This window comes from Tetrao urogallus, assembly GCF_951394365.1.
Source record: "Tetrao urogallus genome assembly, chromosome: 1".
Taxonomy (NCBI): Eukaryota; Metazoa; Chordata; class Aves; order Galliformes; family Phasianidae; genus Tetrao; species Tetrao urogallus.
This window is the reverse complement of record NC_136813.1, coordinates 64,246,075-64,270,689: the sequence shown is the minus strand read 5'-3', so window position 1 is coordinate 64,270,689 and position 24,615 is coordinate 64,246,075. Positions and strand designations below refer to the sequence as shown.

At 40.8% G+C, this 24,615-nt stretch overlaps 1 protein-coding gene across 2 annotated transcripts in view; it reads left to right on the top strand.

The window, feature by feature from the left end:
• The window catches only part of GABRB3 (gamma-aminobutyric acid type A receptor subunit beta3), a gene marked incomplete at both ends in the record, with an annotated part of 184,915 nt that overhangs the window by 58,443 nt on the left and 101,857 nt on the right, over window positions 1-24,615 (top strand). The window contains 3 exons of one of the 2 annotated variants that reach the window (XM_079534455.1): window positions 10,954-11,001; window positions 17,498-17,589; window positions 17,665-17,732. In XM_079534455.1, coding sequence (XP_079390581.1) covers window positions 10,954-11,001; window positions 17,498-17,589; window positions 17,665-17,732 — 208 coding nt within the window. Of the gene's footprint in view, window positions 1-10,953; window positions 11,002-17,316; window positions 17,397-17,497; window positions 17,590-17,664; window positions 17,733-24,615 lie in introns of those variants that run through there. The other variant, XM_079534456.1, reaches the window with a different exon arrangement.

Below are 24,615 nucleotides of genomic sequence, written 5' to 3'. Positions count from 1 at the left end.
ATATGAAATAGAAACCCTAAAATATCTCTTGTTGACCACGTTACAAAGTTTTCTTGTTCTTTAGTTCTAAGGAAAATGACTCAGTCCCCTAGTTGATGGTGCATCAAGGTCTCAAAGGTCATTGGGGTTCCCCACAGTTCATACTAACCAACTCCAGATTGTGAATGCTGTTATCCAGTACCACAGTATGGTGGGGTCCTTTCCAGGGGAGAAACACGGTAAATCTGTCCACATTGAATTTGTTAGCAGAATAGCCCTTGTCAAACCACAGTATCCATCTTAAGCCAGCTCTGCACTCTCCTCCCATGATGACTCTCATGAAGTCTGGGCCTGTGCAGATTTTTTTGTCCCATTCTGTTCCTTTGAGCTTCACAGATGAGACCCAGATTCTCTTCTCTTGGGATATCACTAATTCCCAGTCCTGTCTCACTGCAGTTCCCAATACAAGAATGGCCAGAGTGCTCAATCACTCCACCCTTCTGATCACTGAAATATCAGGCAGCAATTCAGGGCTCAGTGCCAGATCTGAGTCATGATTCAGCAGGGAATCCATGCCATAGTTCCAACAGGAACATGTGTGTCCTCTCACTTTCTTCCAAGGCTGAGTCGTGTGTTTCGCTGAAGGCTGTGTCTGTTTGTATCACCTTTGCACTCCTGACCTACTCTCCAGGATGGGAAACGAGGCCAGGACAGTGCAGCATCTGGCACATGTCTGCTGGGAGAGTCAGAGCTCCAGAGTTCCCATGGGCTGCACAGCCTACCATAACATTAAGAGCAGGCATGTTCACTCAAGGCCACACAATATGGCCTATAGTTCCACTTAACCATCTTAGCAGAAAAATAGAGAGAAGGTTGTTTTGTTTTTCTTAGAGTTATTGCTTTGTAATTATTGCTCTAAGTGAATTGTATGCGAAAGCAGATTAGGAAGAAAATATGACTAAAAAATATTGATTTATATTGCTAGCTAAATTAATCTTTCCAGAAAGGAAACTGGAAAAGACACCATGGCACAATGGAATGTAGAAACTGTCAGCTCTGCAGGCTCCTCTTTCAGTCTAGCATCAATTGCAGTGGACCTGCAGCAATTTCACTTAATATTGAAGGAATCATATTAAGGAAGGAATAAACGTTGATGTTTTGTTCAATTTGCTACCATTTTGAAGAATGAGATTTTAAACTTTCTGAAAGTTATTAGATTGTATGCACTGAATGAAAATCAAGAAAATTTATAAAGCGTAATATGACACTGATTTCTAAAGCAAAAAAGAAATTGTATCTAAAGTTCAGTGAACTATGTCTTATTTTCATTATGGACATTCCTACCGAGAGGTTTGGCTAAGATTTAAAGCTGCTGCTAAATGTACAGACACCCAGTGAAATGGCAAATCTCTGAACAGCTATAATCAAGTAAGAGAGGAACACTCTGTATTCTATCCAGTGACTTCCCTGCGGTGCCAGGGATTCACATGCCAAAAGGGCTCAGGGTGTGGTGGAAGGGAGAAAAGAGGTGGGCAGTTTGGGAGTAATAAGAGCCTCTGTGGGGGCAGAGAAATTAGTGTCTTATTTGCCCGATGACCACTTCATGGTCACCCAACTATCAGTAGAGAGTCAGTTCCTTCATAGCTCCTAAATCTCAGCTCAAACTTCATCTATATTTAATCGTGTATAATGCATCTATAAAAAAGAGTTATGTGTGCCAAAAGGAAGAGCATCAGAATGTCTGAAGTACTCTGAAATGGATGTCTGATTGATTTATTTTGGTGAAAGCATTCTTGAACACGGAGCTGCTTTCATGGGGGGTATATATACCACCAATGTCTACTGGATGATAGAATGAAGTAGTGGGTTTGAAGAGACTCCTGTTCTCCACCTTATCCGCCAGGGAAACCTTACAACCTGGACTCATGGCATGGCATCAACAAATGGTTTAATTCCAAGGTGCTTGCCTCTTATTCCTTAAGTGAGGTTTTTGAATGGAGACAAATACCTACTTTCTTCTTTGAGGTTTCACACACCTCAGTATTATGCTAACATATGTATATCAACATTTGAGAACTTAGAAAGAAAAATGAACTGCTAAATGTAGTTTAAAACTGCATTAAATCCTTTTAGCCATTTTGGGCGCATAGTACAATTTCTAAAGATGATGGACAAAGCAAGGCAATTGGAGACTCCTGTGAATTAACACTGAATGAATATGACTAAGTAAAGGAGTATTAATGGATTTTTATTTTTATTATTAAAAATTATTTTATTATTGTCATTTCTTTACTGGCTATAAATGTATTTCAGACTTAAACTGTTTATAAAATTCTTGATTAGCTGAGGTATTGAAAAAAAATGTGTTTTGGATATCAGCAGACTTTTTTCCATACTAAGGCACCACTTCACTATGTTCTAAAATACAGATAGAAGGAATTTTGAAACACCACTCGCATAAAAATATCTCAACCTTTTAATTCTTAAAAAGTTAATGTTTTCCTGTCAAAGACAAGAGGACATTGAGAGTATTCCATTATCACTGGAGGCTCATTTGGCATTTTCAACAAAAGTTTTAGCTGCTGAAGTTTTACTGAGCCCTATTAAAAATGCTAAATTAGCACTCCTGCAACAGATGGTGGGATGACCCTGTATAATCCGAACAGTTTAAGTGTATTTAGGTACACCTGAAAAATCTGTAAAATAAAAATGGTGTTAGTTCATTTCATTAATTTTAAAGCAAAGCCCATTTCCATGTTTTTCAGTTCATGGAACATTTGCAGTTTTTTGTAGACTGCCATGGTTATTTAACTAAGCTTTACAGTTATCTCACCCTCACTCTTTACGTGAAGCAGGGAAGAGATGCATACACTCTGTTACCAACTTGTTTCTCTTTTAAATCAAAACTTCTGATGTTTAAAGAAGATCTGTGGATAAAAGAAAGTATAGCTTGAGGCTATGATACAATGCACTTAAAGGTCCCAAAGGAAATATTCTTAACAGCTACAACCAGCTCTGAAAGATAACCTAGGAATGTAAATGTTAAGGCTGGGTTCTTAAATTCAAGTTTCCTGACACACTGTGGGCTGAAAGCCTTTGAATTTATAAAGACTTCTTACTTAAATAACCAAAAGAACTAACGATCACTTGGAGTCCTTATTTTGATCTGTACTTATCAAACAGCAGCAATTTGTTAGGGAGTATCCTCACTCATATATCCAACTGATTAGGCCATCTGATTCAATCTCTTTTATTCTATTTTATTTTTTTTCCCATGCACAATTTGGAGTTTAGTTTTGTTTGCAAATGTTTGTGTGTCAGGGTGCTCTTAACTCTGTTACAAGTATTTCTGTAAAACAGTATGTACATTCACAATGCAGTTTAGAATTGATTGAGAAATTATTCTTCCTCATGATAGTTTTTCAAATAAATGAAATACTTTGGTACTTCATGGAAATTCATTTTTTAAAAGAAAAGAAAAAAAAAAGAAAGAATGTTTTGTTTCCCATAGCTAAGCAAAAATCCAACGAATGATCAATGAAGGCCCTATCTTCTAAGGAGACTAAGAACACCTTACATTTTGTCACTAAAAGTACTTGAGGGGTACCTGATGGGCCCAGTGAAGAAAATGTACTCACTGGCATGGCTGTTATGCAGTAGCACTGAGTTCAGCACAGAGCATGTTAGCAACACCTACTTTCATACAAAAATGTCACAGTGTTGGATCAGGATGACCTCTGCATTGAGTAAGACAGGTCAGTGAATAACAAATGTAAACCACAGTGGGATGAAAGGATGAGACTTGGAACTCCCTTCCATCTCCCATATCAACAGGCATTGAAAACCTGAGGTCCCTTTGTGGGCAGCTGACCTTTACAGGCATGAGTAGCTCTGAAGTACATCAACCATTCTTCATGAATTAATTTTTGTTTACTCAGATTACAAACGTGCATTCTGAAGACACGAAAAAAATGCTGAAAAGAATAAGAAGAAATTGAAGAGGCTGAGAGAGTCGATTTCTAAGTCAGTATTCCTCCTGTCTCTGAAGTTAAAATGCACTTCAGTGCATATCAAAGGTGCACAATCCTTGTACCAAGAAGTAGATCTCATGTCTCTTGTAATAAGAATACACTTGCCAGATACATACTCTGGCTTGTGAATGTGTAGAGAGATTTATTTATTTATTTATTTACTTACTTACTTACTTACTACCGGATTTTATGAGCACTAACTGCATCCAAAATCTTCTTCTTTATTAAAATAATGTATCTTACAACAGCACTTTAGTAACTCAGGAGGGTTAGAAAGGACACCATCAAACTTCTGATCATCCTGACATGTATGCAAGTGCTTCAGGAGATGGGAGAAGAAAGATCTGAAATATGTATCTGAATGAATTTCTGAGGTGAAGGACCACTAACAGAAAGAAACAAAAACAAGTGGTTGATTTGTGGAGATTGTAGCAATGCCAACAGCAGAACAGTCAAAGATCTGAAAATTATTTTAGGGCTAAGTCACAGTAAACCAAGAACATGTATTTCTAATCACGCTGGACATAAAAAAATTCCTATAGTGAGTCAAGCAGAGCTGCCTCTAGTTGAGACTCCGGCATGTGAAAATAGGCTGTAGCTTTGGAAAAACCAGTAAGAAGTAGGACAGATAGAAGGTAATTCTTTCTTATGTGTAACCTTCCAGTTTCAAGCAGTCCAAGGTTTACGGACTTCCTCAGCCAGAGGGTGCACTCAGAATGTTGATTTTAATAGCCATTGATGGAGCTCCCTTTCATGCATTTGTCTAATGGATTTTTGAGCCCATTTATAACTTTGGCCTCCACAGCTTCCTCTGGCAACAAGCTCCACAATTTAATTATGCATTGTGTGAAAAGGACTTTGTACTGCTTGCTTTAAACCCACTTCTTGGTCATTGGAGTGCTTCTTTGTTTTTTATAGTATGAGCAATAATAAATAATCATTTATGCAGTCTATGACTTCAAATACATCTATCATGTCTCCCCTCCCTCATTTGCTTTCAGATCCCAGACTCAGCCTAAGTCTCGTTCTTCCTACTAATGCCATTTTACACAACTAATCATTCCTGTTGCTCAATCCTGTACCCTTACATATCTCTCAATCTCTTTGAAGAGTGCTGCACAAAGCTTACAGGATGTGGGTAGACCACAGATGTATAAAATACTGAACCAGTCCTATTTTGTTCTATTAATTCTCTGATTTCTCTTAGCACTTGTTTACATTTTTTACATCTGCTGAACATTTAGTTGGGACTTTGAGGCATCTGCAGTGACTCTGGGATCTTTACTGTAAGCATAAGGGCAAATTTGTGCACTGCTGTTGCCTGAAGTTTGATAGTTGTCCCTGTATTTATCATTTCTATAATTGGAAGTAGAATACATTAAAAAGAAAGAAAGAAAAAAAAAAAAAAAAAAAAAGAAAGAAAGAAAGAAATGATGGACTAACTTACAGAACCTACTGGAATAGAACTAGAAATATACACCTTCATGAACATTAGTGATTTAAAATGTGAGTAAATAGGAGTATACATCTTGGTGTGTTCTCACTTCACCTCTCCTACCTTACTCTTAAATACCAATGAACAGGTTTGTAGGCTTGCTAATTCATTGACGTGTTTCTAAGCAATGCCAAGCTTCCCAGCTCTGGCTGATGTCAAAGGGAACAAGAGTTCCCTCACAGAACTGGACCTGAAAAGCATTGTTCTGGTAACTGTTTATATTATGTGACATTGTCACTTCCATAGTATTTGTGAAGCTTGATGCTGGGAAAAATGAATTTCTAGAGAGGTTATGAAAGATCAGGGATGCTGTAGTGTCACCATAATTACATGTAACTTGGGCATCAGCATTACATAAAAGCATATTGAATGCTTACTTAACATAACATTTGAATAAATCATGTTTTAAATCATCATGTTCACTGAAACATTTATTTCAGCTAGAGCCACATAGTTTAAGCTTCTCATACATAAACATTTTTGGCATTATTTATGAAAACTTGGCTTGCATCCACTTAATTTATACTTAAAAAAAATAAGAGATAGCTATGTGAATCTTATATTTATAGCAGAAACCTCCATATTCTGAGGCTTCAGCAGATCTGCAATGGTAATTTAATAAATATGTCTATAATATCCTGGGATTCTTAAACATGGTTTCCCATTTTGCATTTGGCATTTCAGTCTGTACTTACTTACTTTTCTTGATGTGCTCCTAGACAGTGAAAATAATTTACTAGTGCCTATCACGTTTGGTGGCAGTGATGCCTTGAAATACTCAGCCCAGTTAGCATGGGCTGAAAAGAGAAATTGAATTTTGATGACCCATTGGAGTGCCTCACTGCTTCTGGACATCTGGAGAGAGGGCTGGCATGGTGAGCTGGGCAGTCTTGGGGGAGAAGTCCAGAAGTAGCTGTTCTCAGGAGGATTCACCTTGAAGCTTTGTACCTGGCTGTTACAATTGCCACCACAGCCATGTAGTACAGGCTTAATTTGGACTCTATTGTGTACGCTGCGCCAATTAACCAAAGTAAAGTGTTTTATTCATTTCAGAATGACGAAAACTCAAATATAATGAAGTGTGCATTCTATGAGTCTGTGGAGAGGGAGTTCAGCATCCCTTTTGTTTTCCTTTCTTGGGACTTGTGGAAGGTGTGCAGGGTTTTTTTGGAGTAGAAAAATATTGTTCTTAATAGTGGTGTCCATGTTCAGATGCTTTCAGAATCTGAAGCTGAAATAGCTCTTTCTTATTGTTAATGTTACCTATTATTAGCCTTTGTACCTATATTTTTATGCTGACTCATTTTGTTAGATACGTAACATTAAGACTACTTGTTAAGCATTCTGTGATTCACCAGCATTGCTTTGTGTCCTGGCCTCAATCCAGAAGGGGCTATTACATTTCACTTTCCTAAAGATTATTTTCAAATGAATATGATATTTAACTTAATTTCTGCTTTCACAGGACCTCGTAGGATTTAAAGGTGTGACACGAAGTGACTATTTATGTGTAAAACTTAACTTACGTTTAGTTAAAGCGTGCTAGCAATTCCAGAATAGGATACTAACGTAACAGCTTTCCTGTTGGCTGTGTTCCTTCCATTAGCAGAGATCTTCCTCCTGGAGCTCCAACATAAACATGTAAAACTTGTTCTGATAAGCTATTGGGGGGCAGTGTGCTCAATGTAATGGAACAGATCTGTCGTTCCTTCCCATCACGTATGGAATTTGTCTCATGCAATTTCACATACCCAGAAGTTATACATGTAGCTATGCATAGGCTCCGATCAAAGTTACTGTGTTCTTATGGTACACTTACTTATACTTATCTTCCCTTTAGTTTTTTTTTCAGCCTTATTATTTGCCCCATTGATTATTATTACTGTAACCTATCAAACTGGCTTAAAGACATTCAATTTTTGATGTTTACATCTGTAAGCAGGGATCCCAATAAGAGACATTCTGAATTGAGGTATCATCCAGAAGTTGTGCAGGCTTTAAGAAAAGAACACTAAGTTGTTAATTTGTAGTTTAGGAGACTCCAAACTTTCCTTTATGGTTGCTCATGGTATCTTTCTCTGTAATATAATGGGTGAAACTTCAAGGGAGCTGGAGGAAAAAGGAGAGAAAGATGAGTTACTGTTTTTTGTTAGTTTAATAATCCTAAATGCAAAGCATTAGTTCTTTCCAGCAACAAATACTCCACCAGCAGCAACACTAAAACCATATGTCCTCCATTTGATTTACCACCAACGACTGCCTGGCTGCACACAGAACCTCTCTGCTAATAGTGGCTCTAGGCAAGAGCATGTATAATATTCAAAGCAGTTTTTTCTTTTGTTAAAGTTGTGATAAGGATGCAAAGCATTTTAATGGGAATAATCAATTATGTAATGATATTCATATACAACAAAGTGCTTTTAATATAAGTACTTTTAATGTGGTGCTTTTGTGATGGGGGAATTATTTCTGTAATACTTTCAGAAACACATCTTCTATTGGTACCAGGCAGGCAGCAGTAGGAAACTTCTGTAAGAGATGAACTCAATTTACACATCATTCACAACAAGGCATTTTTCGATGCAGAGACCAAAGGATTTTACCACTCTGCTGAATAAGAGAATTTCAACATCAAGATGTGCCTACATTTTTGTACAAGGAGAAAAAAAAATGAAGTGCATTATCAGTCTGAATAAAAGCCCATTGTGAAACTTCAACATTTAAAATATGACATTTGATTTTTTTCCTGTTACATTTGCCTAATCGTTTTCCTGATCTCCTTTGCTGTTATCATTTTTCTTCCAAAAAAAGAAACTAAGTTAATTCTGTCCTGTATTTTTGCTGATGGATGCCAGAAGTCATAAATGCAAGGTGGCCACAGAAAATACTTCACATGTGTAGGGGAATTGTAATTTGGTTATGTGGGGAAGTATAGTCCTAAAAGAAGACAAAGGCTGACCATGCTCCATGACTCTTTCATGCTCCAGCCTGTTCAAATGTAAGAGTATTTATTCCAATACCTTGCAGCAAGGTGGACAGGCTGGCTGATTGAGCTGAGGCCAGCAGGACACAGTTCAACAAGACCAAGTGCTGGGTCCTGCACTTTGGCTACAACAAACTCCTAGGCAACTCTACAGGCTTGGTCTAGAGTGGCTGGGAGACTGTGTGGAAGAAACTGACCTGAGGCTATTGGTTGAAGCTTGGCTGAACATGAGCCAGCAGTGTGCCCAGGTAGTCAAGAAGGACAGTGGCATCCTGGCTTGTATCAGAAATTGTGCAGCCAGCAGAAGCAGGGAAGTGATTGTCCCACTGTAGTCAGCACTGGTGAGGCCGCAGCTTGAGTACTGCGTTCAGTTTTGGACCCCCCACTACAAGAAAGGTACTGATGCTCTCTGGACTGTGTCCAGAGAAGGGCAAAAAAGCTGGTGGGGGATCTGGAGCACAAAGTCTTGTGGGGAACGGCTGAGGGAACTGGCACTGTTCAGTCTGGAGAAGAGGAGGCTCAAGAGAGACCTCACTGCCCTCTACAAATACCTGAAAGGAGGTTGTGATGAAGTGGGGTTTGGCCTCTACTGCCACGTAACTAGCAATAGGAGTAGAGAGAATGGCCTCAAGTTGCACCAGGGGAGGTTTGCGTTGGATGTTAGGAAACATTTATTCTCTTAAAGGGTGGCTGAAACGGGCTGCCCAAGGAGGTGGTGGAGTCACCATCTCTGGAGGTGTTCAAGAAATGCTCAGATATTGTACTAAGGGACATGATTTAGTGGGGAAATACTACTGGTAGGTGGATGGTTGGACTGAGTGATTCGTGGAGGTCTCTTTCAGCCTTAATAATTCTAGGTTCACACATCAGGAAAGAGCTTAGTCCTTGTCTCAGCATTGACCATATGACTGCTGATATGAGATACCTGCTGACAACTGTCATGTATATTTGGGTCAGTGTTAGAGCTTGAGATGCCCCTTCTCTGTTCTCCCTCTCCAGCTCTGTCCTTTGTTGTACTCAAGAAATTACTCCAAGGATATACTGAGTCATGGTGGACCAAAGAAGTGTGGACTCCAGACAAAACTGTCCTTGAGAATGTCAGTCAAACCACAAAGCAGGTGTTGGTTCAGGCACACAACACTGTGATCTATTGAGCTATTGAGAGCTATTGAAAGAACTATCAGAGAGTAGGACTCATTTGCAAATTAGATGTAGGTGTCTACATGAAAACTGGATATTCCCATTGTGTCAACAGAGATCCAGTCAACACAGCTAATGGGGCTTACACAGAGAAAGCTGGAGATCTGTGTTTTGTCTAGAATCAGACATGAGAGGCTCAGCTCAGTTCCCTTACACAAGAATCATGTACCACTGAGATGTTCCTAGGTATTGCCTTTGGACTTCAATTATCTCTTCAGCAGAGTGTAGGTCTCATATAGGCCCTGTGTTGTGCTTTGACTGCCACTATGCAGTGTCTCAAGTAACACAGGGCATCCTGAATGGACTAGATGGTGGCATCTAACCAGAGACCTACCTGATTTCACCAGTTCAGTTTTAGATGGCTGGCTACTACAGTGGGACCCATGACATGAGACAGGCCTCATGTCTCTGCACAGTGTACAAGGGAATTGTGTGCCCATAGCTTTCCCTCGTTAACATTCCTTATCCAGTGCACATTTAATGTGAAATGCCTAATCACTCCAGGAACAGGGACCAAACCCAAGAGTTACCCTTAATGCATTCAGCTTCAGGATCATTTACGCCATGCTTTTAGTTTCTTCTCTTTAACATCTAAGTAGACAGGTAAAGTAATGCACAGAGACATAAATCAGATTGTAAGATACAAATCAATACTTATTAAGGAGTGCTCCTTACATTCATCACGCCTTCTCAGAAACTACTTAGCTAAAACTTATATTTTGTTGCTGATTCCAGCAAGGCCAATGCATTCTATATAACATCTCCTTGTGTTCCCCCTTAAACCAGTGGTGCTATTTGTTTGACCATTTCAGAATAAGTGGTAACAAAAACTGAGAGAAAGGAAAATCTTTGCTGTAGTCAAAAAATACCAAATTTGTTCCACAGAGTCAAATGTATTTTAATTGAAAAAAAGCTCAGAAGTATAGAAGTAAGCTTCAAGTCTTCAGTTTTCCCTTTTTCTAGCTGAACCACGTGTGTTAAAATGTATATTCAAATATCCAAAAACTCAGAGGTAAACCATTTCACATTACATTGCAATTGACTTCCATGTGCTTTTTTAGTTCAGCTGAGCAAAATAAAAAAAATAATGGAATTGGATAATGTTCATTTGAATCAAGTACAATTTTTTTTTCCTGAAAATTATTCATATATCTCTATCAGAATCATATTGTTGTATTGTGTTTTGCACAAAAAAACAGTGACTATTTTTTTCTGTTTCTATATCTCTGCAGAAAAGTCACGGATCTATATTCTCTTTTTTTTAGGAATGTGGTTGAAGAAAACAAAAAACTGTATGCAATTTACGATACAAGGTGAGTAACAAAAAGTGCTTTTAAAATGTTGTTATTACTTGAAAATGGAATGTTAACCCTTTAAAGCATTACCAAATATTATTAACATGTATTTTAAAATGTCTTTTTTTTTTTAGCCACAACAAAATCTTTGTAACAAATAGCTTTAAAATAGTAAATATTTTATATTCTTGGGCACAAAATTCTATTTCTACTTCATTTCTACCTGCATTCAGGTCTGGGGCCCCCAGTACAAGAAAGACAGAGAGCTGTTAGAGAGGATCCAGAGGAGGGCCACTAAGATCAGAGGCCTGGAGCACCTCCCCTACAAAGACAGACTGAGAGAGCTGGGCTTGTTCAGCCTGGAGAATAGAAGGCTGCGGGGTGACCTCACTGCAGCCTTCTAGTACCTAAGGGGAGCCTATAAACTGGAGGAGAGCCAACTCTTTACAAGGGTAGATAATGGCAGGACAAGGGAAATGATTTTAAGTTGAAGGAGGGAAGATTTAGGTTGGATATCAGGGGGAAATATTTTACCAAGAGAGTGATGAGGTGCTGGCACAGGCTGCCCACAGAGGTTGTGGCTGTCCTGTCCGTACAGGTGTTCAAGGCCAGGTTGGATGGGGCCCTGGGCAGCCTGGTCTAGTATTAAATGGGGAGGTCGGCAGCCCTGCCTGTGCGTGGGGTGGTGAAAGCTTGATGATCCTTGAAGTTCTTTCCAACCCAGGCCATTCTATGATTCTGTGATTCTATGATTCTAATAATGCTTCCCTTCTGTATAGAGAGGTTAACCTTGGTAATCAGAGAATATGATGGAGAAATGTACTTACACCACCAGCTTAATTTCGATGTTATTCCACAGATGGAATGTGGCCCATGATCCTGCTCTGTGCACTATGAGCTTAACTGAGGCTGCTTCTGATCCCAGTGCTTTGGGACTGAGAGAGGACTCACTGGCTCATATTTCTTACTCTTTTAGCCAGTCCTAAGTCTTTTAACAAGTCCTTATACAGATGCATCAGCTTGAATCTTGGCTTGATCTTCCTTTTAAATATACATAATACTAGATATAAGCAATATATAATAAGCAGCTCACACTGATCTCCCTTACTCTGAACAAGAAGGCTTGGGTTTTGACTTGGAAATTTGGCCACTGTCGTGTAAAAATAAATAAAGAAATGCATGAGCAATACTTACAGCAAATCAAACATGTAAACACAAAGAACTGGGCTATAACATTCTCTTGAATCCAGCATTAAAGAAAAAAAGATAACTGCTGCATATACATTTGTTTTAAGAGTAATGTGCATCTGACAAAGGGATTTAGTTGAAAACATGCAAGCAGAAACACTTAAGGAAGTACTATATAAAATAAAATAACTCACAGAAAAAAAACCCTCAAACTCAGTTACTGCTGTTTTCCTAAACTGTGTTTTCATCAGGGCAGAGACTTAAAGAATAGTACTTCTAAAACATCAAGGCTTCTCTAATGTATGTGTGTTATTTTGGTGCAAAATCATTAATCTTTATGATGAAACAATCTGAGTTTTAAAGAGCCTTGATTATTTCTTCCTCTGCCAAAGTGTCAATGGATTTTTATTTTGATGTGTCTGATTCATAATGTGCATAATCCGGAGATTTTGCCTCAACAGGAATAGAACAGATTAGTATTCCTTCAGATTACTTTTTCAGATAATGCAAATTTTCATTCTATTTTCTTGAATATGAAGAAAAATAACCATTTGAAAATTAAACGGTGTCTCAAAACAGTGTGGGTCAAGCCTCTTATTAAGGGCAGATTTTGGTCCCCATTACTCATATTGATTAATATCTCACTCTTCTGTGGCCCACTGAAACACTAAGATCTCTACTACCTCAGAAATGTTGAGATAACAACATAAATATTTCAGTATAATTAAATGAAACCAGCAAATTATGCAGCCAAAGGAAATGCATTCATGCAACACTGCAGTCTGCCTGACAGGAAAGGGTACAATCAGTATAATCTTGGTGTAAAATCAACGTCACCAAATATTATATACACTTTCTGATAAATACAGAGATAAATATAATACTGTTTTCTTCATGCAGTGTACCCAATGATCATGCATCATTGCTCCAACAGGCAGAGTACAGCATATGAAACTGTCCAAGCGCAGAGCATTCCCTTAGTCCTGATGCTGAGCATCCACTGCCCAGCATCCTGCTGTCACTCCAGTCTTTTGCTTCTGCTGAGATACTGTTGAGAGGAAAATAAGAAAGTTGAGCTTTTTGCAAAGAAAAAAACAAACAAGCAGAAAAAAAAAACAACCCACTATGTTTCTGTTGAAGATTGTTTTGGCAAAAATAGCCATCAACTTTTGATTAAATAAAGAAGTCAGGCCTGGGGAAAAAAATTAAAAAAAAAATAAATAAATAAAAAAAGACTTGAAAATTTTCATGTGGATTTTTTTTTTTTCCAGCCTGTTTTATTAATTACACCTTCTCAGCAGGTTAAACCAGCAGGCTATTAAAATTGCTGCAAGGCAGAATAGGTAAGCAGCAGCATGAGTCTCAGTCTAGTAAGATTAATGTCCTGTTTTCCTCAAAAGACACCGCTTCAGCTGTAGCGACAATTCTTCCTACATTTTTTTAGTTTCTGCCTGTCTCTGTTTTGTGTCTCTGAACCCTCAGTGATTGCAGTTTGCTTCAGGATAAGACTGGATCTTTGTCAACATCAGTTAAATGACAGAGGAGCCAGGGAGGAAAATGAAAAAGAAAATGTTCTGATAAGTGATTCTGACCTCAGTGTGTACGTTGGGTTATGTTCATTTTGTCAGGTAAAGCCTCAGTACCACTTTCCAGTGTAAGAACTCGGTGATATATTGTGTGCTGTGATCAAATCCTTCTACCCTGATTCTCAGGCCAGACTCTCTCCTACTGGAGAAAGCCTCTTTCTGGTGACTGATAGCAGTAGTACTGCAAATGCATCAGCTGAATGCAGACCTCTCTCCTCTGAGCCTTCCTGTCATTGCCCCCTCTTCCCTACCTCCACTGGTACTGACAGGGATGGAGAAAGCCGGAGGTTATTCCAGAATGTTGAGTGGCTCCACATTCCGCTGTCACTGCCTTCGCCAATTTCTACTAAGGCTGAGTGTCCCTTGTTCTACCTTCTTCTGAAAGGAGATGATGGGTGCATCCACATTGCATTTCAGAGCAAATCAGGCCTGTGCTTATGAAGTGAATCATTTGATCATTCCCACTCACTGTGCTTTGGTTCATTTCACAGAGTAGTCCCAGGGTACATAAACTGGGTTTCTTTTCTATGAAACTATGGTGGAAGATGCACTCCAGTAGCACAATGAATGTGATCTAACTGCTAATGAGCATTTAGAATTTTTGTCTAAGAAAGCACACCCAAAATGTGTATGGTGCAAATGTCAGGTCCTCAACAACACCTGTTCTGCTCTGCAAAACAGCCTCAGTTGAAGACTAGATATCCATTCTTGAAGGGCCTTTACCAATACTGGCAGTAAGGCAAGGAAGAAAACAGTATTATTCTCCTTCCGTATTGATCAAATTTGGGCTAGTAACATAGATCTTAAACATTCACTGGCCCAGCAGTGAACTAGAAACCATTCTGAATTTCAGTTCTTGAGCCACAACGTTCAGTCTCATCTTTTGCAGGAGTAGTTTTGTTGGGACAGAAAGACTGTGTGTTGGAAAAAGAGAGAGAGAGAGCAAGAATTGGGAAGCAAACAGGTTCTCTCTGTTCCTTGTGCCACTGAAAGTTGATTGATTTATCAAGTAATTAATTCATTAATTCCTTGATTATTTATGAAGCAACAATACTCTGTAGATAAGAAACAAACCAGTGGGCCACAAGGTCAACTCCTTCCCTCTCTCATCTATTAAACTACTTGCTGAAAAGTGAAACATCTCAAACAGCAATGAAAACCCTCCCTTGGTGTCCTGCAGCCTGGGCTGACCTCAGGAGACACAGTCTCAGAACCTGTGTGCTCTGACTGAGTGCTTTGTTTTACTTAATAAACTGCCCAGACTGCTTCGTGCTGAGTTTAGAAATAACCTGCTTGCTTTTTAAAAAGTCAAGTTTAGTAGTAAGTATCCAGAGTTAGGGTGGTGAATTTAGGGGCAGGACAAGGAATCTATTTGTGTCCCTTTTTTTCCTGTTGACCACATTAAACAGTCTTTGCTTCCAGTGCTTCCTTACTCAGAGCTTTTCTGAGCCTGACTTCCACACTGGTGCTGCACAAACTGTGTTCTGAGTCTTTGCTGTGCACAAAACACAAAGTGCCATTTTCACAGTAAATGTCACATATACTGAGAAAGTCGAGATGATTTTTACCTTTCATGAAATTCATTGTATAGTTCTCATTTCCAATGTCTTTCAGTTTTTGCTTGGCCTAAATGAATCCAGTGTCTAAAAAGCAAATGCTGCATAACCCCCCAGCTATTTCCTTGTCCCATTGGCTCAAACCTGGGGAGGTTCTTTACATTACAGGCAATTGTGGAAATGGTTGCCCTGAAAACTCACAAAGATAAATACTTAAATGAAGTGATAAAATATGTCAGACTCTACTGTGCTGTTGATTCATTCTTAGCTCAGATGTGTTTTCGAAATACCAGAATAGTGCATTAATCAAAGTAGCATTCTCTAAAACATTATGTTTCTGTTACAATATTGACAACCTAGTTAAGAAAAGTTATTAGTGTTTAAATACAGTTCTTAATCATGTTAAATTCTTCATAAGAAGTAGTATTTCTTAATAGAAGAGAGTTAATACTTTGAATTTGTTGGGAAGACACAAAAAGCTTTCTTACCCGTATACAAAAACAGCATTTTTCAAATGTCCATCTTTTTGTGAGGTGTAGTGCTGGCACAGCTGTCCAGAGAAGCTGCAGTGCCCCATCTCTGGAGGTGTTCGAGGCCAGGTTGGATGGGGCCCTGGGCTGCCTGAGCTGCGTGGGCATTGAGGTCCCTTCCAACCCAAGCCATTCTATCATTTTCCTATAGTTTTGCTAAGATACATAGAAAGGTGGTAAGAAAAGTACAAAACCAGGCATTGCTTTCCAACCCTTTGACTTGTGAAATGTGCATTGGCAGAGACTGGTGGCCACCAGTTGCAGTGTGACCAGCACAAGAAGCTAGGTATGTGCTTACACTGTTGGCAGGGCACGATAAAGAGTGCTCTGAATTGGCATTGACGAAGAGCTGTCTCTAGAGCCAAAGGCAATATAGCCAAGTCAGCATGCTTCTGTTTCCATGCCAATTAGTCCTGCTGAAAGGACTCATTAACCTGGAAGGAGGTTAACAATAATAACAACTGTGCTGTCTGCAACCCAATCAATATTTTATACAAAGCAAAGAGCACCCAGAAGCTCACAGGCAACGCAGCAGAGAGCCCACAGACACTAAAGCAGTTTTCCTTCATCATAGAATCGTAGCATATGCCAAGTTGGATGGGACTCACGAGGATCATCTATTCCAACCCCTGGTTCCGCATAGTACCACCCAAGACCCAAACCCTGTTTCTGAGAGCAGTGTCCAAACACACCTTGAACTCCAGCAGCCTGGGGCTGTGACCGCTTCCCTGGGAAGCCTATTCTATGCCAACAGCCTTCTAGTGAAGAACCTTTTCCTGATATCCAACCTGAAATCATCAGCTCAGGCTGCATACTCTTTGAGGCCAGCGGAGATTTTGCCATCAGTAGATAGCACAGCTAGATACAACGATGGAAGTCCCTCATGACAAGATCTGGGTACCCACACATGCACACCCAAGCATAGCTGGGGACCCTCTTCTCCCAGTACCCACCTCCCGGCCTAGCTCCATGCCCTGGGACAAACTGAGGGACACGTGGGTGCAGTCACCCCGATGCAGCTGCCTGCGAGGCAACGCAGTGAGGGGAGCGGAACCAGCGGCCGGCGGACACCCGCTGCCTCAGGGATCAGGCGACCCCCGAGAAAGCACGCGGAGAGCCGCCGCCCCCGCTACTACCGGTCCTCGGCCCCGCGGAGCCCCGCTCCCCCCTCCCGGCCGGCGGGGAGGCGGGCGGGCGGCCGGGAACCGGCGGAGGGCGGCTTCCTCCGGGGCTCGGTGACGGCCGGCCGCGGGGTGGGCGCAGCCGGGTGCGCGGGCGGCCGCCGCGGCTGCGGCGTTGGGGCGGGGGTGGGGGCTTTTTTTTTTTGGGGGGGGGGGGGGTAGGGCGGGGTGGGGGGGGGAGAACGGGGACTGTCGCCTCCGCCTCTTCCTCAGCGGCAGCCAGGGCAGCCGGATCGCGGCGGCAGCAGCTGCTGCTGCTGCTGCTGCGCGGAGGGAGCCCCGGGGCGGAGGGATGTGGGGCTTTGGGGGAGGCAGGATCTTCGGGATCTTCTCCGCTCCCGTCCTGGTGGCCGTGGTGTGTTGCGCCCAGAGGTAGGAGCCGGCGTGCCGAGCCGGGAACCGCGCTGATGGCTCTGCCCCCCTCCCCGCTCCCCAACCTCCCTCTGCCTCCCCCGTCTCTTTCGCCCCCACAGTGTGAACGATCCCGGCAACATGTCCTTCGTGAAGGAAACGGTGGATAAATTGCTGAAGGGCTACGACATCCGCCTCCGCCCGGATTTCGGAGGTGAGTGCCCGCTCCCCCTGCCCCGGGGCTGCCGCCAGCCGGCCCCGCCGACCTGACACCGCGCTGTGCCCGCAGGTCCGCCCGTCTGCGTGGGGATGAACATCGACATCGCCAGCATCGACATGGTCTCCGAAGTCAACATGGTGAGTAGCGGAGCTCCCTCGCTCCGTGCTGCAAACTTTGCTCCCCCGTTCGGCGTCGCTTCTCGCCCCCGGCTCCCCGGGAGGAGGCGGAGAGCAACACGGTAGCTCTGCGCGGGCGGAGGGCGCGCGGTTCTGGGGTCTGGAGCGAGCGCTGCCGCGGGGTTTCTCTGGAGGAATGAGGGAACCCTCGGCTTCTCCGTGCGGCCGTGGAGGGGCTGCCGGGCTCTGCGGGGACAGGAGCGGGTCTGGTGCGTGCTGCAGTTCGGCCCCAGTCGGTGCAGTTTGGTAGTTTGGCGATAGGAGATGGAATTGCTGTTTTGGTTTTCTTTTTGTCCTGCTCCTGAATGGGAGGTGGGTTTTTCTTTGTGTTTCTGAGCGAATTCCTCGTTCTCCTCAATTTGGTTCTTCTTTCTAGCTTTGCTTTTGCGGTCCTGATGCACAGATAGTTGCCTTTATGGCATTGAAATCATTCTACGCATTTAAAACCTGAGCTCTGTCTCAGTAAATAGGACGCTAAACATCAGCTCTACCTCAGTGCTCTGTTGCAGCGTTGCGAGCTGACAGAGCCCGACATCATGCACGAGCTGCACATTTTCTTTCATTCTGCCCCTTCCTTCACCTGCTGTCTCCAAAATTCGGAGATAAAAACTTTTTGCTGTGCTCCTGATCTTTTACAAATGGCTCTCGCTGGCATTCAGTACCTGCTTACAGTGCCACCAGCAGCTGCCCTTCTCCTCATCCAGAAGGGGCAAATGGGGCAGTTCACATCCCTAAGAGTTTGCTTTGTGTTTCTTGCAAATTCAGGCAGTAGAGACCTCATTTATTCCATGGAATGTTCTGTACCTGTCGCATTGCTCCTCAAAGAAGTGAAAGCGGAATCTTTGAAGAGTAATTCTGAGTCCTGGATTCACTCTCCCTACCACCACCTTCCCATCTTTGGCTGTGCTCTGTACTTAGTGAAGCAGCGCATTGGGGATTGAATTTGTATGTAACACTGTCTATGTGTGAAGTGCTACATCAGCAGTAAATATCAGACAGAGACCAAGGTTGGAAAGAAAACTATGGGATATATGGAGCCTTTTTGTTGTTGTTGTCTTCGTCCAGTTTTGGGAAAGCCTCTTAGATTTAAATAATTGCTCTTCCAACCCACTATATCAGGGCTATGAGGAGGAGTAAATAAATACACTGCTTGAAGCGCTGCTAGCCTGGGTAATTAGATCTTACAGGAGGCCAGTGCCTCAAGAGGATGGATGCCCTCTGGTTTTCCTGGGCAGGTGAGCCAGCCCTTTGATTCCTTTAGCTCTTGCTAGGCCACAAGTCCTTGCCCACTGCTTCCCAGAGCCAGAGCTCTGTGGAAGTGAAGAATGTTTTTTGAGGTTTTTTTGTTGCTGTTTTTGTTGGTTTTGTTTTTTTTTTGTTTTGTTTGGTTGTGTTTTTTTGTGCTCTCTCATGGAGCAACATAAGGTCTGAAAAATGGTGACATGTAGCAACAGAAACAAGTATCAGTTTCTATAAAGGAAGTGCTGAAGTGGTGGTCCTTGCAAAAGCCATGTCAATTTACCTGAGAAAGAAATGAACTTCAGAAAGGGCTTCTAATTGGTGAGCACTGTACTGCAGTGAGATTTGCAGTTGGTCCTGTCTCTTCTGCCTGGGAAAGGAGAAATCTCTGAGTAAGCCCAGCTGCATTCCAGCACTACCCGACTTGCTTTGTTTTGGTTACTCAGGTAACTTTATACTCGTCTGCAAATATACTCATCTGGTGTAAATATTGAGAAACAGTGAATGAGGAAGTAAAGAAAGAGCTTTTCAGAATTACAAAGTGTACCATCTAAGGTAGCATTTCAGAAGAAGAAAAAAGGCAAAGTTAGTTTGGAGACATGAGGCATCTCTGCTGAACTTCACACTTCTTACTAACCAAACTTTTAATTTTTGACGTATTCTTCCATTTAATGCCAAGCAGATATTGTTAACATTGACCTTTTGCCTCACTAACTACTGACATCTCTGACACAAATTTCTATCTCTGAACCGTGTTAGTGTGGACATTAATTCCTTTGATTTAACTCTAGACATTGGTGTAACCTTTTATAAATTAGCCTGTTAAAATTCATCTCTATGTTAAAAATAAAGTAACCAGGGAATTAATATTCTTCAATTTTACGAATATAAATAAAAAGTTATTACAGCAAGTTTTATTATACTGCCTTCTAGGCAGCCTGTAATGTAGCTTTTGATGATACGTTGACAATCCTTTGTAACAAGAATTATAGTTTGTGTCATACGCTTTTCTATTCTTACTCAAATTGCAGCCTTCTTCCTCAGTGCATCCTCAGTTACGAGGTATTCATCTGACATTCCAGCATTCTAAAATGTGTGCGCTTTTGATTCTTCTTTTGAAAATCATTAAAAGTCCTTCACCTTCTGTAAGTCGAGATTAGCTGTACCTGCTTTTGGAAGAGACTTACTGAATAGCGATGCGCATCTGCCTTAGGTTACACAGGAAAGTTAACATTTTTCTTTACTTTTGATGTTATAATGCTAAGCCGGATCAAGAGAACTGATGCGAATGTCAGGACTGTGCAGCATCAGATTTTTTATCTGAAAAGTTTTAAATCAGCAGTTTCCATTTCATCTCATAACATCTTGAAGGCACTGGGTAGCATTACTGAAATTGTCACTCTGCTGTACTGCTTACATCGTACCGAGAACTCAAAATATTTATGAAGTAAAAGTAATACGCCTCCAAGTTTATACTTTGAGTCACATATATGGTAACAACAGTGGATTAATGAAGTTGAATGGCAAAGTGCATTTTTCAAGAAAGAGCTGCAGTCTGCTAATGAGCTGTGCATACATGAATGCACATGAGTGCATTACTTCCCCGCTGTACTTGTGAATGCCTTCACATGGTCATTTGACTGTTCCACAAACTTTCCTTTTAATTGGGTATTTAACCACCGTTGTTTTGTGCACCTCTACAATAACTGCATTTAAAAATTCTGCAAGAGCATGTAAAATGTACGCTAACACACATCTCCAAATATAATACTAATTGATAATATTAGAGATAATACTTAGAAAACACTACAAAACCTTTTCAAAAGAGTACTGAAGACCGCAGTTGCCAGATAACAATAGATTAGCTTTATAATAAATGGTTTTGCATGATTTTTGTTGCTCATGTTCTGTACATTCTGTATTTTGGAGGTATGCTTTGCTTAGATGGTGCAAGCTGAAATAGAGAATTCTGCTTTTTACTGATCTGTCAGCCTCTTTCCTATCAGACATAATATATAATTGCTGAATTTTCACAGTCTGATTTTTTTGTTCATCATTTGGCCTGTGAATTAAGTGTTTTAATTCCAGACATAATTTCCAAGCATCCAAAGACTCCTGTAGCATTTTGTCCTTAAGAAGCTAAATAATCTATACATCGATTCTCCAGACAACTCCCTCTTTAAACTCATCATTGCAGCTGGGAGAATAAGGTGCTGTGCTTTCATTTTCCATCATTTGAGGATGTGGTTTATAGTTTGTGGGAGATAAAGCCGTAGAGTGGATAGAGAAAACAAGGGGATCCATGCAAAAAAAACAAACACTTTTTTCTCCTTGGAGATCATGTTTTACAGAGAATAGTCTGATCGCTTGTAAGCAAGGAATCTTATGGCACTGCTTTCTAAACTGCTCTCTGCATTCTCTTTGTGCTTACAGGGACTTATGAGCTGTTGATCCACGGTTTTTGAAAGGCTCTAATTTCAATAAAATTAAACCAGGAAAACCCAGGAGGCGTCACTGGCTATATAGTCATCCTGCTGTTCTTGAGAATACTGTACTAAGAAAATTAGTTTGACATAAAGTCAGACCGTAAAGCTTATGAGCTGTTGTTTCTGAAAAAGATATAATCTGTTCTATGCTAACACTGTAATTTTTTTTTTTATTTATTTTTGCATATGTTCCAATATAGAACTTCAGGTATGCATATGGATTCCATTGGGTGCCTGCTGATTTTTTCAGTGTGATTTTGACATCTTACTGACAAACTGTGTTTTAGTTGCTGTTGTAAGGTCAACCAAAGTTCTTATATAGGACAAGATTTGTCTACTTTTCTTGGGTGGCATCAGGAATTATTCTGAGGTAAATCGATTAATACCTCACCTGAAGTACTGGAGGCACAGGACCTTCATGCTACCTCTGACGAGATTTACAAGATCAAGATTTACTTGACGAGATCTTGTCTTACTTTAGATGCCTGAAAAATGGGATATGATTCAGTTCATGTACATTGAGATGCATGCAATTAGATATCTAAGTGCCAGCTGGATTTCTAAGCTCTATGACCGTAGTTAATGGAGATGCAGGACAGAATTTGTCTGCTAAGGCAAATGTGTCTGTTGTCATTTTGGTTCTTGTGTTACACTTGGCCTCCAATTTCCAGTCCTTAAGCTCTGCGTCATGGCTGCATGCTCTGTGCAAGTGTGTTGGATATCATATCAGCTACTACAGTTTGAACAATTAAGTCTTATCAATGCAGCTTAGAGGGCCCAGAAGGCTATTTATTTTAAGTAAGGATAACATTTAAATAGCATTTATTAGATGCCCCAAAGTATCCCTTTTGTCTCTGACTGTCTCTTCCAAAGGTACTTTTACAGACGTTATGTTGTGCTTGCCAGCCCTGTGCAGGTGTTTTACATAATCCAGGGCATCCAAAACAGCAACAGGCAATCGTATTTAGATAAGTTAATTCTTTCTTACTAGAGAATTCCAGCCCTTAGGCTGGACACCTCAAGCTTATCATCCAGGTTTGCTCAAGACTCAGGAGACAGAGACAGGCACTGAATCTTTGGACAACTGCAGTGCTAGGTTCTGTGAAACATAACCTCTGTTTTCTGTCACAGACATAGCCAATGTTTCCTGACATAAACATCTACTTTCTAAGTACTTTGCCAATGGAATGTGAAGGTTACCTTCTGTGAGAGATAATGATTGTGACATATTTTGTTTTGACGATTCGGATGGAGAAATTCAATGGGTTGCAATGATAGAGTGATTACATAATCATTGTTATTATAACCCCATTTTCTAGCTACATGAAAAGTCATGTATGTAGTACTTATAACAAATCACAAAAGTATAAAATAGAATATATAGTTGTGTATACTTTTGAAAATTTGTATTTTGATGTACATAGGGAGACTGCTGGATCATACTGAGTAGATATAGTAGATCATATATAGGTATTGTTTTGGCATGTATATATCTAGGTATGTCTTTGATAGATAACACATGAAAAAAAGGAAAAAGAAAGAAAAAAATCTGTGCAAAGAGGGAAGCGTCATCTGAGGCCAACGTAGCCCTGCAAAAAGCAGTGTCATTCTGCTGGTGATGACCCAGCAACCAACGAGGCAGCTAGGAGACAGCAGCAAATGGTGCGGCTGGTAGAGGACCATCTATCTCAGCAGGTTACCTGCCCTTTGGTTGCCAGCTGGCAACAAGAGCATTCTTCTTTCTAATCCTCTGTCTTGGCTGGATCCATTTGCTTTCTCAGGAGTGTCCATCGACTTGCCCAGCTGGCCTCTGCATCTCTCCACTCCTGTGATGTTTCCCAGCCCCTGCTGAGAGGGAGAGGGAAGTGCTTGTAGAGCAATAGAAGTGTAACTCCTGTCTGGCCAGGGGAATTGACTGCAAGCTTATTCACAGAGGAAAGTGGCTGCTGTGGTATACAGGGATCTGGCTGTGAAGGCAAGAAATCACTGCTTTTGGAAAGACAAGGACATAGTTCATGTTAATGGACGCCAGCAAGGGCTTCTTGGAATCTAAATCCAGCTGCCAATGTTGAATTGTCTTGACCTGGATGATGATGAAATAGATGCAGTCTGTGACAACATTAACCTGGAATACCTGTAGACATTTCAGGGGACAGAAAGATAATTCAAAATGATCTTTACAAAGAAGAGGAATGTCTCTAAATAAAGAAGGTGTTAGTTGAGGCAAGCAAGTGCTAGATTTTCTAAGAAAAGAAGAATCCAGTACTTAAAGTGAGAAAGAATTGGCCAGGCTGCAAGACAGAAAAAGGTGGAGACTGTGCTGGACCAGAATCTAAAGTGAATGGAGAAAGTGAATTCAAGTTGCTAGTGAAATAGCACCGAAAAAAAGATTCCTCTTACTCTCATGCATATGAATAGGAGTATCATTCAGAAGACATCATTGACTTTTAGTGGAGTCTGAGCAAGAATGCTCTGTCCAGAATTGTTGCACTGGCTTTCAGGGAGATATAACAGGAGGCATAAGGGAGGAAAAACAAATGTTTTCTATTAAAATAATTAGAAAACAATATATTCCTGGCAATGGTAAAAAGTGAGTTTGTTTAGAACTGAAAAAAGGATGGAGAGAGGACATACACTTCCTAGTATGCAGAAAGCTGGTGGTGAGAGAATGATGACCAACTGCTCTTTGGAACTAATAGGAGTAAAGCCTAAAAAAATTAATTATTGCATTTCAGATTAATTCTCATCTAGCTGCACTTGTTGTACCATCTTCTTTGTTGTAGGTCTTTAAGAAGATAGTAGAAAAATTCCTCTTCAGTGCTCTTGTCTCTGGAAAGGCTGGCATAGCTGATAGTTTGAGATCTTTTCCAGTGCTGTGTTTCTGTATCTGTGCTCTGGTTTAATTACTTCTGTCACTGTGGGCAACATTGAGATGCACACACAAGCTTGTCTTTATGTAGTTTCAGATACCCTTACTTATATTATGCTGATACTCCAGAAGATCAGGAGTCTCCCACAGGTCCCTTGTAATATATGCCACTGGGTGTGGCATATATTACATAAGGTGTAATATTTTGTATTTGTATTTGTATTTTTGTATATTACATAAGGTGTAATAT